We start from the raw sequence: 13,850 nt of genomic DNA, 5'->3' as shown, positions 1-13,850 counted from the left end.
TAGACAGACCATGCTAGGGACCAGACATTTACCTGACTTTAACCCTGCTTTTATTAGACAGACCATGCTAGGGACCAGACATTTACCTGACTTTAACCCTGATGTTATTGGACAGACCATGCTAGGGACCAGACATTTACCTGACTTTAACCCTGATGTTATTGGACAGACCATGCTAGGGACCAGACATTTACCTGACTTTAACCCTGATGTTATTGGACAGACCATGCTAGGGACCAGACATTTACCTGACTTTAACCCTGATGTTATTGGACAGAACATGCTAGGGACCAGACATTTACCTGACTTTAACCCTGCTTTTTTTTATTGGACAGACCATGCTAGGGACCAGACATTTACCTGACTTTAACCCTGATGTTATTAGACAGACCATGCTAGGGACCAGACATTTACCTGACTTTAACCCTGATGTTATTAGACAGACCATGCTAGGGACCAGACATTTACCTGACTTTAACCCTGCTTTTATTAGACAGACCATGCTAGGGACCAGACATTTACCTGACTTTAACCCTGCTTTTATTGGACAGACCATGCTAGGGACCAGACATTTACCTGACTTTAACCCTGATGTTATTAGACAGACCATGCTAGGGACCAGACATTTACCTGACTTTAACCCTGATGTTATTAGACAGAACATGCTAGGGACCAGACATTTACCTGACTTTAACCCTGCATTTTTTTTTTTATTGGACAGACCATGCTAGGGACCAGACATTTACCTGACTTTAACCCTGATGTTATTAGACAGACCATGCTAGGGACCAGACATTTACCTGACTTTAACCCTGCTTTTATTAGACAGACCATGCTAGGGACCAGACATTTACCTGACTTTAACCCTGATGTTATTGGACAGACCATGCTAGGGACCAGACATTTACCTGACTTTAACCCTGATGTTATTGGACAGACCATGCTAGGGACCAGACATTTACCTGACTTTAACCCTGATGTTATTAGACAGAACATGCTAGGGACCAGACATTTACCTGACTTTAACCCTGATGTTATTGGACAGACCATGCTAGGGACCAGACATTTACCTGACTTTAACCCTGCTTTTATTAGACAGACCATGCTAGGGACCAGACATTTACCTGACTTTAACCCTGCTTTTATTAGACAGACCATGCTAGGGACCAGACATTTACCTGACTTTAACCCTGATGTTATTGGACAGACCATGCTAGGGACCAGACATTTACCTGACTTTAACCCTGATGTTATTAGACAGACCATGCTAGGGACCAGACATTTACCTGACTTTAACCCTGATGTTATTAGACAGACCATGCTAGGGACCAGACATTTACCTGACTTTAACCCTGATGTTATTGGACAGACCATGCTAGGGACCAGACATTTACCTGACTTTAACCCTGCTTTTATTGGACAGACCATGCTAGGGACCAGACATTTACCTGACTTTAACCCTGATGTTATTGGACAGACCATGCTAGGGACCAGACATTTACCTGACTTTAACCCTGATGTTATTGGACAGACCATGCTAGGGACCAGACATTTACCTGACTTTAACCCTGATGTTATTGGACAGACCATGCTAGGGACCAGACATTTACCTGACTTTAACCCTGCTTTTATTGGACAGACCATGCTAGGGACCAGACATTTACCTGACTTTAACCCTGATGTTATTGGACAGAACATGCTAGGGACCAGACATTTACCTGACTTTAACCCTGCTTTTTTTTTATTGGACAGACCATGCTCGGGACCAGACATTTACCTGACTTTAACCCTGATTTTATTGGACAGACCATGCTAGGGACCAGACATTTACCTGACTTTAACCCTGATGTTATTGGACAGACCATGCTAGGGACCAGACATTTACCTGACTTTAACCCTGATGTTATTAGACAGACCATGCTAGGGACCAGACATTTACCTGACTTTAACCCTGATGTTATTGGACAGACCATGCTAGGGACCAGACATTTACCTGACTTTAACCCTGATGTTATTGGACAGACCATGCTTTGGGACCAGATAAAAACTGTTTGGCTTCCTGGTCAGGTCTCATTGCCAGGAAACACCCCTTGTGACTGATCTTTATGTAAATCAAGTTGTATGTTATGTGGATAAAGTTCCTTGGGAAACATTACTGACACATTGATTTGATTACTCCATGTTGGTCACTTCATTGTTGATTGGTAAAATATGCCTCTTAGTGCTTGACATGAGGGAGAGTTTATGGGTGTTGGCCTAGCTTTCTCCACCCCTAAGGCTGGCTCATCCTATCAGTGGGCTCCATGCCTCAGGTTTCTGTGGCAATGCAATTGATTTAATGAGACAGTAATTGATAGGATATCCAGGGATGTGTGTGGACACACTTGTCTTCAGGGCTGAAGCTTGTTGGCTCTTGTCTGCAGAGTGTGATGCCCTGTCTAGATGAATTAAACACAAACCTCAGATACTGCCAGTTACAGAGCTGACACTGATATACTGTAGTTTTATTCAAGTATTGATAATTTACCCAATTAGCTGTCAGAATAATCTATTGTATTAAGACTATAAACACTCGGTTAACATTGGGAGCCTGAAACAGTTTGAAATCAAACAACAGTATTTATTGGTTTAGGCTTATTCCAGATACAAGGTCTGTTACTTACTTGTTAATATTGTACTGATCTTCTTGTCTGGTGATTAGCCAAGTATTATTTCACACAACCCTAAGCTTAAGTGACATTTTAAAGTGAAGTGTTGTTCATTTACCTCAGGTCTTTATTGTTTTTTGCTTATAAGCACAATCGATAGAGACATGCCTCATCGGGGTGATTTCTGGGTAAGAATATGCTGAGTTGGAATACGATTTCAGCTCCGATGGCAGAAGCCTTGGGAATTAAATTCTAAACTAATTAGTGTTGTGAGGTAGTGTTGTGCGCCTATATGGTTTATGGGTAATGAACTGGCTTTTTGTCTCCCCGCGTTGTCTTTAAGAGGAGCCCTATGGGTCTGCAGTGGGGATTTCCATGTACATCCAGAGAATTGAACCACAAAGGACCAAGGGATTCTGAGAATTCTCAGAGTCCTGTTGGGTGAATGAGCTTTCTATATATAGAGTGGCTGAATGCAGCTGTGAAATAAGTCTAATCAATCCCTCCCTCCCTCTCTGCCTCCCCCTCGACCTCTCTCCCAGACTGATCCAGGAAGAGAAGGAGTCGACAGAGCTACGGGCAGAGGAGATAGAGAACCGCGTGGCCAGCGTCAGCCTCGAGGGTCTCAACCTCGCCCGTATGCACCACCCCGGAGCCTCCATCACCGCTTCGGCCACCGCCTCCTCCCTGGCCTCTTCCTCCCCGCCCAGCGGACACTCCACCCCCAAGCTGGACCACCGCAGCACCACAGACATGGAGCGCATGGGTATCATGACACTGGTACGCTGCTGGGGTCAGGACGGGCTGTGGTGGGGGGTGTACGTACGAGTGTATCCCAGTCATGACGAAGGCTACCACAGCCGTATCGGGCTCTGTCTGTATTGTGGTGCAGGACAGGGCCAATAGAAGCACCTGGGATCAGCATTCAGTATGCTGTGTTTGGCCTCTCTTTCTTTGTTCTCAGCCTTGCTCTTTCAATAGACCTCATACGACTACTTCACCTGAGCTGCCCTTGATTACGCTATAACGGAAAGTTAACTCAATTTAATGGTTAACGAGTAACCTCAAATGACCCTGTACCAGCTTTAAAAGCAGCTCTGAGAGAGAGCCAGACGTAGATTTTTTTTCATTAGCCAGCCACTTGTAAAACCATGTATTGCCTTTCTTTCAACTTGATTTAGATGTTCTTTCCTTGATGGATTGAGTTGCATAATCTATCTGGTTGGGTTTCATTACTCCTTCATCGTAGAGCTTGGCTTGGTTTGTGTGTGTTGTAGATACCAGGATGTGATAGTCTGTGCTATGTTTGTTTACTATGTTTTAAGGACTTCAGAAGATTTTTTATATTTTGCCACTATTGTCCTATTGAGCAATACAAGTACTGTCTACGTTAGGTCAATAAAAGTACTGCCTACGTTAGGTCAATAAAAGTACTGTCTGTTAGGTCAATAAAAGTACTGCCTACGTTAGGTCAATAAAAGTACTGTCTACGTTAGGTCAATAAAAGTACTGTCTACGTTAGGTCAATAAAAGTACTGCCTGTAAGGTCAATAAAAGTACTGTCTGTTAGGTCAATAAAAGTACTGTATGTTAGGTCAATAAAAGTACTGCCTGTTAGGTCAATAAAAGTACTGTCTGTTAGGTCAATAAAAGTACTGTATGTTAGGTCAATAAAAGTGCCGTCTACGTTAGGTCAATAAAAGTACTGTCTGTTAGGTCAATAAAAGTGCCGTCTACGTTAGGTCAATAAAAGTACTGCCTGTTAGGTCAATAAAAGTGCCGTCTACGTTAGGTCAATAAAAGTACTGTCTGTTAGGTCAATAAAAATGCAGTCACGGTTAGGTCAATAAAAGTACTGCCTGTTAGGTCAATAAAAATGCAGTCAAGGTTAGGTCAATAAAAGTACTGTCTGTTAGGTCAATAAAAGTACTGTCTGTTAGGTCAATAAAAATGCAGTCAAGGTTAGGTCAATAAAAGTACTGTCTGTTAGGTCAATAAAAGTACTGTCTGTTAGGTCAATAAAAATGCAGTCAAGGTTAGGTCAATAAAAGTACTGTCTGTTAGGTCAATAAAAGTACTGTCTGTTAGGTCAATAAAAGTACTGTCTGTTAGGTCAATAAAAGTGCCGTCTACGTTAGGTCAATAAAAGTACTGCCTGTTAGGTCAATAAAAGTGCCGTCTACGTTAGGTCAATAAAAGTACTGTCTGTTAGGTCAATAAAAATGCAGTCACGGTTAGGTCAATAAAAGTACTGCCTGTTAAGTCAATAAAAGTACTGTCGATGTTAGGTCAATAAAAGTGCTGTCTACGTTAGGTCAATAAAAGTACTGTCTGTTAGGTCAATAAAAGTACTGTCTGTTAGGTCAATAAAAATGCAGTCAAGGTTAGGTCAATAAAAGTACTGTCTGTTAGGTCAATAAAAGTACTGTCTGTTAGGTCAATAAAAATGCAGTCAAGGTTAGGTCAATAAAAGTACTGTCTGTTAGGTCAATAAAAGTACTGTCGATGTTAGGTCAATAAAAGTACTGTCTGTTAGGTCAATAAAAGTACTGTCTACACTAGGTCAAAAAAAGTACTGTCTGTTAGGTCAATAAAATGACTGTCTTTGTTAGGTCAATAAAAGTACTGTCTACGTTAGGTCAAAAAAAGTACTGTCTACGTTAGGTCAAAAAAAGTACTGTCTGTTAGGTCAATAAAAGTATTGTCTGTTAGGTCAATAAAAGTACTGTCTACATTAGGTCAATAAAAGTACTGTCTGTTAGGTCAATAAAAGTACTGTCTGTTAGGTCAATAAAAGTACTGTCTGTTAGGTCAATAAAAGTATTGTCTGTTAGGTCAATAAAAGTGCTGTCTACATTAGGTCAAAAAAAGTACTGTCTGTTAGGTCAATAAAACTACTGTCCGTTAGGTCAATAAAAGTACTGTCTACGTTAGGTCAATAAAAGTACTGTCTGTTAGGTCAATAAAAGTGCTGTCTACATTAGGTCAAAAAAAGTACTGTCTGTTAGGTCAATAAAACTACTGTCCGTTAGGTCAATAAAAGTACTGTCTACGTTAGGTCAATAAAAGTACTGTCTGTTAGGTCAATAAAAGTGCTGTCTACATTTGGTCAATAAAAGTACTGTCTACGTTAGGTCAATAAAAGTGCTGTCTACGTTAGGTCAATAAAAGTACTGTCTGTTAGGTCAATAAAAGTACTGTCTATGTTAGGTCAATAAAAGTACTGTCTGTTAGGTCAATAAAAGTGCTGTCTACATTAGGTCAAAAAAAGTACTGTCTGTTAGGTCAATAAAACTACTGTCCGTTAGGTCAATAAAAGTACTGTCTACGTTAGGTCAATAAAACTACTGTCCGTTAGGTCAATAAAAGTACTGTCTACGTTAGGTCAATAAAAGTACTGTCTGTTAGGTCAATAAAAGTGCTGTCTACATTTGGTCAATAAAAGTACTGTCTACGTTAGGTCAATAAAAGTGCTGTCTATGTTAGGTCAATAAAAGTACTGTCTACTTTAGGTCAATAAAAGTGCTGTCAATGTTAGGTCAATAAAAGTACTGTCTTTGTTAGGTCAATAAAAGTACTGTCTGTTAGGTCAATAAAAGTACTGTCTGTTAGGTCAATAAAAGTACTGTCTGTTAGGTCAATAAAAGTACTGTCTGTTAGGTCAATAAAAGTACTGTCTGTTAGGTCAATAAAAGTGCTGTCTACATTAGGTCAATAAAAGTACTGTCTTTTAGATCAATAAAAGTACTGTCTATTAGGTCAATAAAAGTACTGTCTATTAGGTCAATAAAAGTACTGTCTGTTAGGTCAATAAAAGTGCTGTCTACATTTGGTCAATAAAAGTACTGTCTACGTTAGGTCAATAAAAGTGCTGTCTACGTTAGGTCAATAAAAGTACTGTCTACTTTAGGTCAATAAAAGTACTGTCTACTTTAGGTCAATAAAAGTACTGTCTACGTTAGGTCAATAAAAGTACTGTCTACGTTAGGTCAATAAAAGTACTGTCTGTTAGGTCAATAAAAGTGCTGTCTACATTTGGTCAATAAAAGTACTGTCTACGTTAGGTCAATAAAAGTGCTGTCTACGTTAGGTCAATAAAAGTACTGTCTACTTTAGGTCAATAAAAGTACTGTCTACGTTAGGTCAATAAAAGTACTGTCTGTTAGGTCAATAAAAGTACTGTCTGTTAGGTCAATAAAAGTACTGTCTGTTAGGTCAATAAAAGTGCTGTCTACATTTGGTCAATAAAAGTACTGTCTACATTAGGTCAATAAAAGTACTGTCTACGTTAGGTCAATAAAATGACTGTCTGTTAGGTCAATAAAAGTACTGTCTGTTAGGTCAATAAAAGTACTGTCTGTTAGGTCAATAAAAGTGCTGTCTACGTTAGGTCAATAAAAGTACTGTCTGTTAGGTCAATAAAAGTACTGTCTGTTAGGTCAATAAAAGTACTCTATGTTCGGTCATTAAAAGTACTGTCTACATTAGGTCAATAAAAGTACTGTCTACGTTAGGTCAATAAAAGTGCTGTCTACGTTAGGTCAATAAAAGTACTGTCTACGTTAGGTCAATAAAAGTACTGTCTACGTTAGGTCAATAAAAGTACTGTCTACGTTAGGTCAATAAAAGTACTGTCTTTTAGGTCAATAAAAGTACTGTCTGTTAGGTCAATAAAAGTGCTGTCTACATTAGGTCAATAAAAGTACTGTCTTTTAGGTCAATAAAAGTACTGTCTATTAGGTCAATAAAAGTACTGTCTGTTTGGTCAATAAAAGTGCTGTCTACGTTAGGTCAATAAAAGTACTGTCTGTTAGGTCAATAAAAGTACTGTCTGTTAGGTCAATAAAAGTGCTGTCTACGTTAGGTCAATAAAAGTACTGTCTGTTAGGTCAATAAAAGTACTGTCTGTTAGGTCAATAAAAGTACTGTCTACGTTAGGTCAATAAAAGTACTGTCTACGTTAGGTCAATAAAAGTGCTGTCTACGTTAGGTCAATAAAAGTACTGTCTGTCTACTGTCGTTAGGTCAATAAAAGTGCTGTCTACTGTCGTTAGGTCAATAAAAGTACAATGTCTGTTAGGTCAATAAAAGTACTGTCTGTTTTAAAAGGTCAGGTATAAAAAGGACTGTCTGTTGGGTCAATAAAAGTGCTGTCTACGTTAGGTCAATAAAAGTACTGTCTGTTAGGTCAATAAAAGTACTGTCTTTTAGGTCAGTACAAGGACTGTCTGTTGGGTCAATAAAAGTGCTGTCTACGTTAGGTCAATAAAAGTACTGTCTACGTTAGGTCAATAAAAGTGCTGTCTACGTTAGGTCAATAAAAGTACTGTCTACGTTAGGTCAATAAAAGTGCTGTCTACGTTAGGTCAATAAAAGTACTGTCTGTTAGGTCAATAAAAGTACTGTCTTTTAGGTCAGTACAAGGACTGTCTGTTGGGTCAATAAAAGTGCTGTCTACGTTAGGTCAATAAAAGTACTGTCTGTTAGGTCAATAAAAGTACTGTCTTTTAGGTCAGTACAAGGACTGTCTGTTTGGTCAATAAATGTACTGTCTGTTAGGTCAATAAAAGTACTGTCTGTTAGGTCAATAAAAGTATTGTCTACATTAGGTCAATAAAAGTACTGTCTACGTTAGGTCAATAAAAGTACTGTCTACGTTAGGTCAATAAAAGTGCTGTCTACGTTAGGTCAATAAAAGTACTGTCTACGTTAGGTCAATAAAAGTGCTGTCTACGTTAGGTCAATAAAAGTGCTGTCTACGTTAGGTCAATAAAAGTACTGTCTGTTAGGTCAATAAAAGTACTGTCTGTTAGGTCAATAAAAGTACTGTCTGTTAGGTCAATAAAAGTGCTGTCTACATTAGGTCAATAAAAGTACTGTTTGTTAGGTCAATAAAAGTGCTGTCTACATTAGGTCAATAAAAGACCAGACATCCAGACAGACAGCCAGACAAACAGCCAGACGGTCTCAGAGAGTGAATGTTGCCAATACCCAGGGGCTTTTAAAGAATGAGCCTTTGATTTTATTGACCTCTCAAATTAATAGTGGCAAAGCTGGTTATTTTGTCAACAAATCACTGTAATTGATTGTGTGGTGTAATGTGTAATTGACAGGTCATGTGCCCACCTGATGGTATATCGGGATAGCCATGTCTATAACTATAAATGAGGTGTTTCTGTATGGGGGAGGACATATTGTTTAAAGTGATTTCCTTTTCTTTCCTGTCCTCCACCCTGCAGCCCAGTGATCTGAGGAAACACAGGAGAAAGGTACAGTACTAATGATATGTTCATTTTATTACATCAGACATTTCAAATTCATAGTACCTCTGTCTTCCTGTAGATGACTGTCATGGTCTGGTGTATCCTTGCCATTATTGGACTCTGAAGACCTATAAGCAAACAGTATTGTAGAGATTGATGTGTGACTATATTGTAGTAACGGTACTGTAGAGATTGATGTGTGAGGTGTGACTATAATGTAGTAACAGTGTTATAGAGATTGATGTGTGAGGTGTGACTATAGTGTAATAACAGTGTTGTAGAGCTTGATGTGTGAGGTGTTCTATATTGTAATAACAGTGTTGTAGAGATTGATGTGTGAGGTTTTACGATATTGTAGTAACAGTGTTGTAGAGATTGATGTGTGAGGTGTAACTATATTGTAGTAACAGTGTTGCAGAGATTGATGTGTGAGGTGTGACTATAGTGTAATAACAGTGTTGTAGAGATTGATGTGTGAGGTGTGTCTATATTGTAGTAACAGTGTTGTAGAGATTGATGTGTGAGGTGTGACTATAGTGTAATAACAGTGTTGTAGAGCTTGATGTGTGAGGTGTTCTATATTGTAATAACAGTGTTGTAGAGATTGATGTGTGAGGTTTTACTATATTGTAGTAACAGTGTTGTAGAGATTGATGTGTGAGGTGTGACTATAGTGTAATAACAGTGTTGTAGAGCTTGATGTGTGAGGTGTTCTATATTGTAATAACAGTGTTGTAGAGATTGATGTGTGAGGTTTTACTATATTGTAGTAACAGTGTTATAGAGAGTGATGTGTGAGGTGTGACTATAGTGTAATAACAGTGTTGTAGAGATTGATGTGTGAGGTGTGACTATAATTAATACCAGTGTTGTAGAGATTGTGTGACTATAGTGTAGTAACAGTGTTGTAGAGATTGATGTGTGAGGTGTGACTATAGTGTAATACCAGTGTTGTAGAGATTGATGTGTGAGGTGTGACTATAATTAATACCAGTGTTGTAGAGATTGATCTGTGAGGTGTGACTATAATTAATACCAGTGTTGTAGAGATTGAGGTGTGACTATAATTAATACCAGTGTTGAGATTGATTGAGGTTGTGTGACTATAGTGTAATACCAGTGTTGTAGAGATTGAGGTGTGACTATAATTAATACCAGTGTTGAAGAGATTGTGTGACTATAGTGTAATAACAGTGTTGCAGAGATTGATGTGTGAGGTGTGACTATATTGTAATAACAGTGTTGTAGAGATTGATGTGTGAGGTGTGACTATAGTGTAATAACAGTGTTGTAGAGATTGATGTGTGAGGTGTGACTATAGTGTAATAACAGTGTTGTAGAGCTTGATGTGTGAGGTGTACTATATTGTAGTAACAGTGTTGTAGAGATTGATGTGTGAGGTGTGACTATAGTACAGTAATACCAGTGTTGTAGAGATTGTAATAACAGTGTTGTGATTGGTGTGACTATAATTAATACCAGTGTTGTAGAGATTGATGTGTGAGGTGTGACTATAATTAATACCAGTGTTGTAGAGATTGATGAGTGAGGTGTGACTATAATTAATACCAGTGTTGTAGAGATTGTGTGACTATAGTGTAGTAACAGTGTTGTAGAGATTGATGTGTGAGGTGTGACTATAGTGTAATACCAGTGTTGTAGAGATTGATATGTGAGGTGTGACTATAATTAATACCAGTGTTGCAGAGATTGTGTGACTATAGTGTAATAACAGTGTTGCAGAGATTGATGTGTGAGGTGTGACTGACTATATTGTAATAACAGTGTTGTAGAGATTGATGTGAGGTGTGACTGTAGTGTAATAACAGTGTTGTAGAGATTGAGGTGTGACTATAGTGTAATACCAGTGTTGTAGAGATTGATGTGTGAGGTGTGACTATAGTGTAATACCAGTGTTGTAGAGATTGATGTGAGGTGTGACTATATTGTAATAACAGTGTTGTAGAGATTGATGTGAGGTGTGACTATAGTGTAATAACAGTGTTGTAGAGATTGATGTGAGGTGTGACTATAGTGTAATACCAGTGTTGCAGAGATTGATGTGTGAGGTGTGACTATAGTGTAATACCAGTGTTGCAGAGATTGATGTGTGAGGTGTGACTATATTGTAATACCAGTGTTGTAGAGATTGATGTGAGGTGTGACTATAGTGTAATAACAGTGTTGTAGAGATTGATGTGAGGTGTGACTATAGTGTAATACCAGTGTTGTAGAGATTGATGTGTGAGGTGTGACTATAGTGTAATACCAGTGTTGCAGAGATTGATGTGTGAGGTGTGACTATATTGTAATACCAGTGTTGTAGAGATTGATGTGTGAGGTGTGACTATAGTGTAATACCAGTGTTGTAGAGATTGATGTGTGAGGTGTGACTATAGTGTAATAACAGTGTTGTAGAGACTGATGTGTGAGATGCTACTATACTAGTTTTATTAGAGCTACTACAGTGTCTACTTCAGTGTTGTAGAGATTGATGTCAGGTGTGACTGTAGTGTAATAACAGTGTTGTACGATGACGGCCAGGACAAGGCTACCATCAAGTGTGAGACGTCCCCTCCTCCCATACCAGGTTGTACGCATTGACCCGCACACTGCCAGCCTCCTCACACAACGAGGCCCGAGGTATGATTATAGTGTAGTAACAGTGATGTAGAGATTGATGTGAGGTGTGACTATACACACAATACCAGTGTTGCAGAGATTGATGTGTGACTATATTGTAATACCAGTGTTGCACACACACACACACACTCCATCTTCATCCTGATGGAAGTTTATGAGACAAATGATCTCTTACCCAAGTTGTATCTTTTTCCTTTGTGTGTGTGTGTAACAGTGTTGTGTGATGTGTGAGGTGTGTGTGTGTGTGTTGTAGTGATTGATATGTGAGGTGTGTGTATGTGTGTGTGTGTGTGTGTAAGTGTGTGTGTGTGTGTGTGTGTGAGGTGTGTGACTATATTGTAATAACAGTGTTGTAGAGATTGATGTGAGGTGTGACTGTAGTGTAATAACAGTGTTGCGTGCATCCGTGTGTGTGCGTGTGTTTGCAGCATTGCTGCCAACCTGGAGGCAGAGGCCAGTGCTCTGAGCAGCGTAGCCAGCAGTCAGGACTCCATCAACAAGCAGCCCAAGAAGAAGGGCATCAAGTCCTCCATCGGACGCCTGTTTGGCAAGAAGGAGAAGACCAGACTGGCACAGCTGCATGCCCACAGGGAGGCCATCGGGCAGAGCCACGGTACTGGTCTACACTCAGCACCTCTCTGATATGAGTTGCTCTTGTCTGTTCTATGTATTGTTTGGTTTATGAGAAGTCATTCATGTACATTGACATTTTAGTCATTTGGCAGTTTAGCAGACGTTCTGATCCAGAGTTACTGACAGTGCCTTGCCAGGGAGTTAATACTTTCTCAAATCAAATTGTATTTATCACCTGCGCCGAATACAACAGGTGTAGACTTTACAGTGAAATGCTTACTTACGAACATTTCCAAACAATGCAGAGTAAAATAAATGAGGATTAAAAATAAAATACAGGAGTAAAATAAGAGCTATATACAGGGAGTACCAGTACCAGATCAATAATGAAGATATATACAGGGAGTACCAGAACAATGTGGAGCTATATACAGGGAGTACCAGTACAAGATCAATAATGAAGCTATATACAGGGAGTACCAGTACCAGATCAATAATGAAGCTAGAAACAGGGAGTACCAGTACCAGATCAATGTGGAGCTATATACAGGGAGTACCAGTACCAGATCAATAATTAATCTATATACACTGGAGTACCAGTACCAGATCAATAATGGGTCTATATATTGTTTGGTTTACCAGATCAATAATGAAGATATTTACAGCAGGAGTACCAGTTACCAGATCAATGTGGAGCAATATCAAACAAAGTACCAGTACCAGATCAATAATGAAGATATATACAGGGAGTACCAGTACCAGAACAATGTGGAGCTATATACAGGGAGTACCAGTACAAGATCAATAATGAAGCTATATACAGGGAGTACCAGTACCAGATCAATAATGAAGCTAGAAACAGGGAGTACCAGTACCAGATCAATGTGGAGCTATATACAGGGAGTACCAGTACCAGATCAATAATTAATCTATATACAGGGAGTACCAGTACCAGATCAATAATGGGTCTATATATAGGGAGTACCAGATCAATAATGAAGATATATACAGGGAGTACCAGTACCAGATCAATGTGGAGCAATATACAGGGAGTACCAGTACCAGATCAATAATGAAGATATATACAGGGAGTACCAGTACCAGAACAATGTGGAGCTATATACAGGGAGTACCAGTACCAGATCAATAATGAAGCTATATACAGGGAGTACCAGTACCAGATCAATAATGAAGCTATATACAGGGAGTACCAGTACCAGATCAATGTGGAGCTATATACAGGGAGTACCAGTACCAGATCAATAATGAAGATATATACAGGGAGTACCAGTACCAGATCAATGTGGAGCTATATACAGGGAGTACCAGTACCAGATCAATGTGGAGCTGTATACAGGGAGTACCAGTACCAGATCAATAATGAAGATATATACAGGGAGTACCAGTACCAGATCAATAATGAAGATATATACAGGGAGTACCAGTACCAGATCAATAATGAAGATATATTAAGGGAGTACCAGTACCAGATCAATAATGAAGCTATATACAGGGAGTACCAGTACCAGATCAATAATGAAGATATATACAGGGAGTACCAGTACATATACAGGGAGTACCAGTAAAGTGACTAGGCATTAGAATAGATAATAATAAGAGTAAACAAAGAACGGAGTAGCAGCAACAAATAGTGTGTGTGTGTGTGTGTGTGTGTGTGTGTGTGTGTGTGTGTGTGTGTGTGTGTGTGTGTGTGTGTGTGTGT

General features: G+C 39.1%; 1 protein-coding gene across 1 annotated transcript in view; it reads left to right on the top strand.

The window, feature by feature from the left end:
• The window catches only part of LOC118392586 (liprin-alpha-2-like), a 247,539-nt gene that overhangs the window by 212,993 nt on the left and 20,696 nt on the right, over positions 1-13,850 (top strand). Inside the window, 5 exon segments of the mRNA XM_052460483.1 lie at positions 3,191-3,428; positions 8,888-8,922; positions 11,425-11,498; positions 11,501-11,567; positions 11,983-12,167. Of these exon segments, the coding sequence (XP_052316443.1) occupies positions 3,191-3,428; positions 8,888-8,922; positions 11,425-11,498; positions 11,501-11,567; positions 11,983-12,167 (599 nt within the window).

The sequence above is a fragment of the Oncorhynchus keta genome, chromosome 13, assembly GCF_023373465.1.
Source record: "Oncorhynchus keta strain PuntledgeMale-10-30-2019 chromosome 13, Oket_V2, whole genome shotgun sequence".
In the NCBI taxonomy this organism is placed as follows: domain Eukaryota; kingdom Metazoa; phylum Chordata; class Actinopteri; order Salmoniformes; family Salmonidae; genus Oncorhynchus; species Oncorhynchus keta.
The sequence above is the reverse complement of the archived record's forward strand: the minus strand, read 5'-3'. Positions and strand labels throughout refer to the sequence as shown.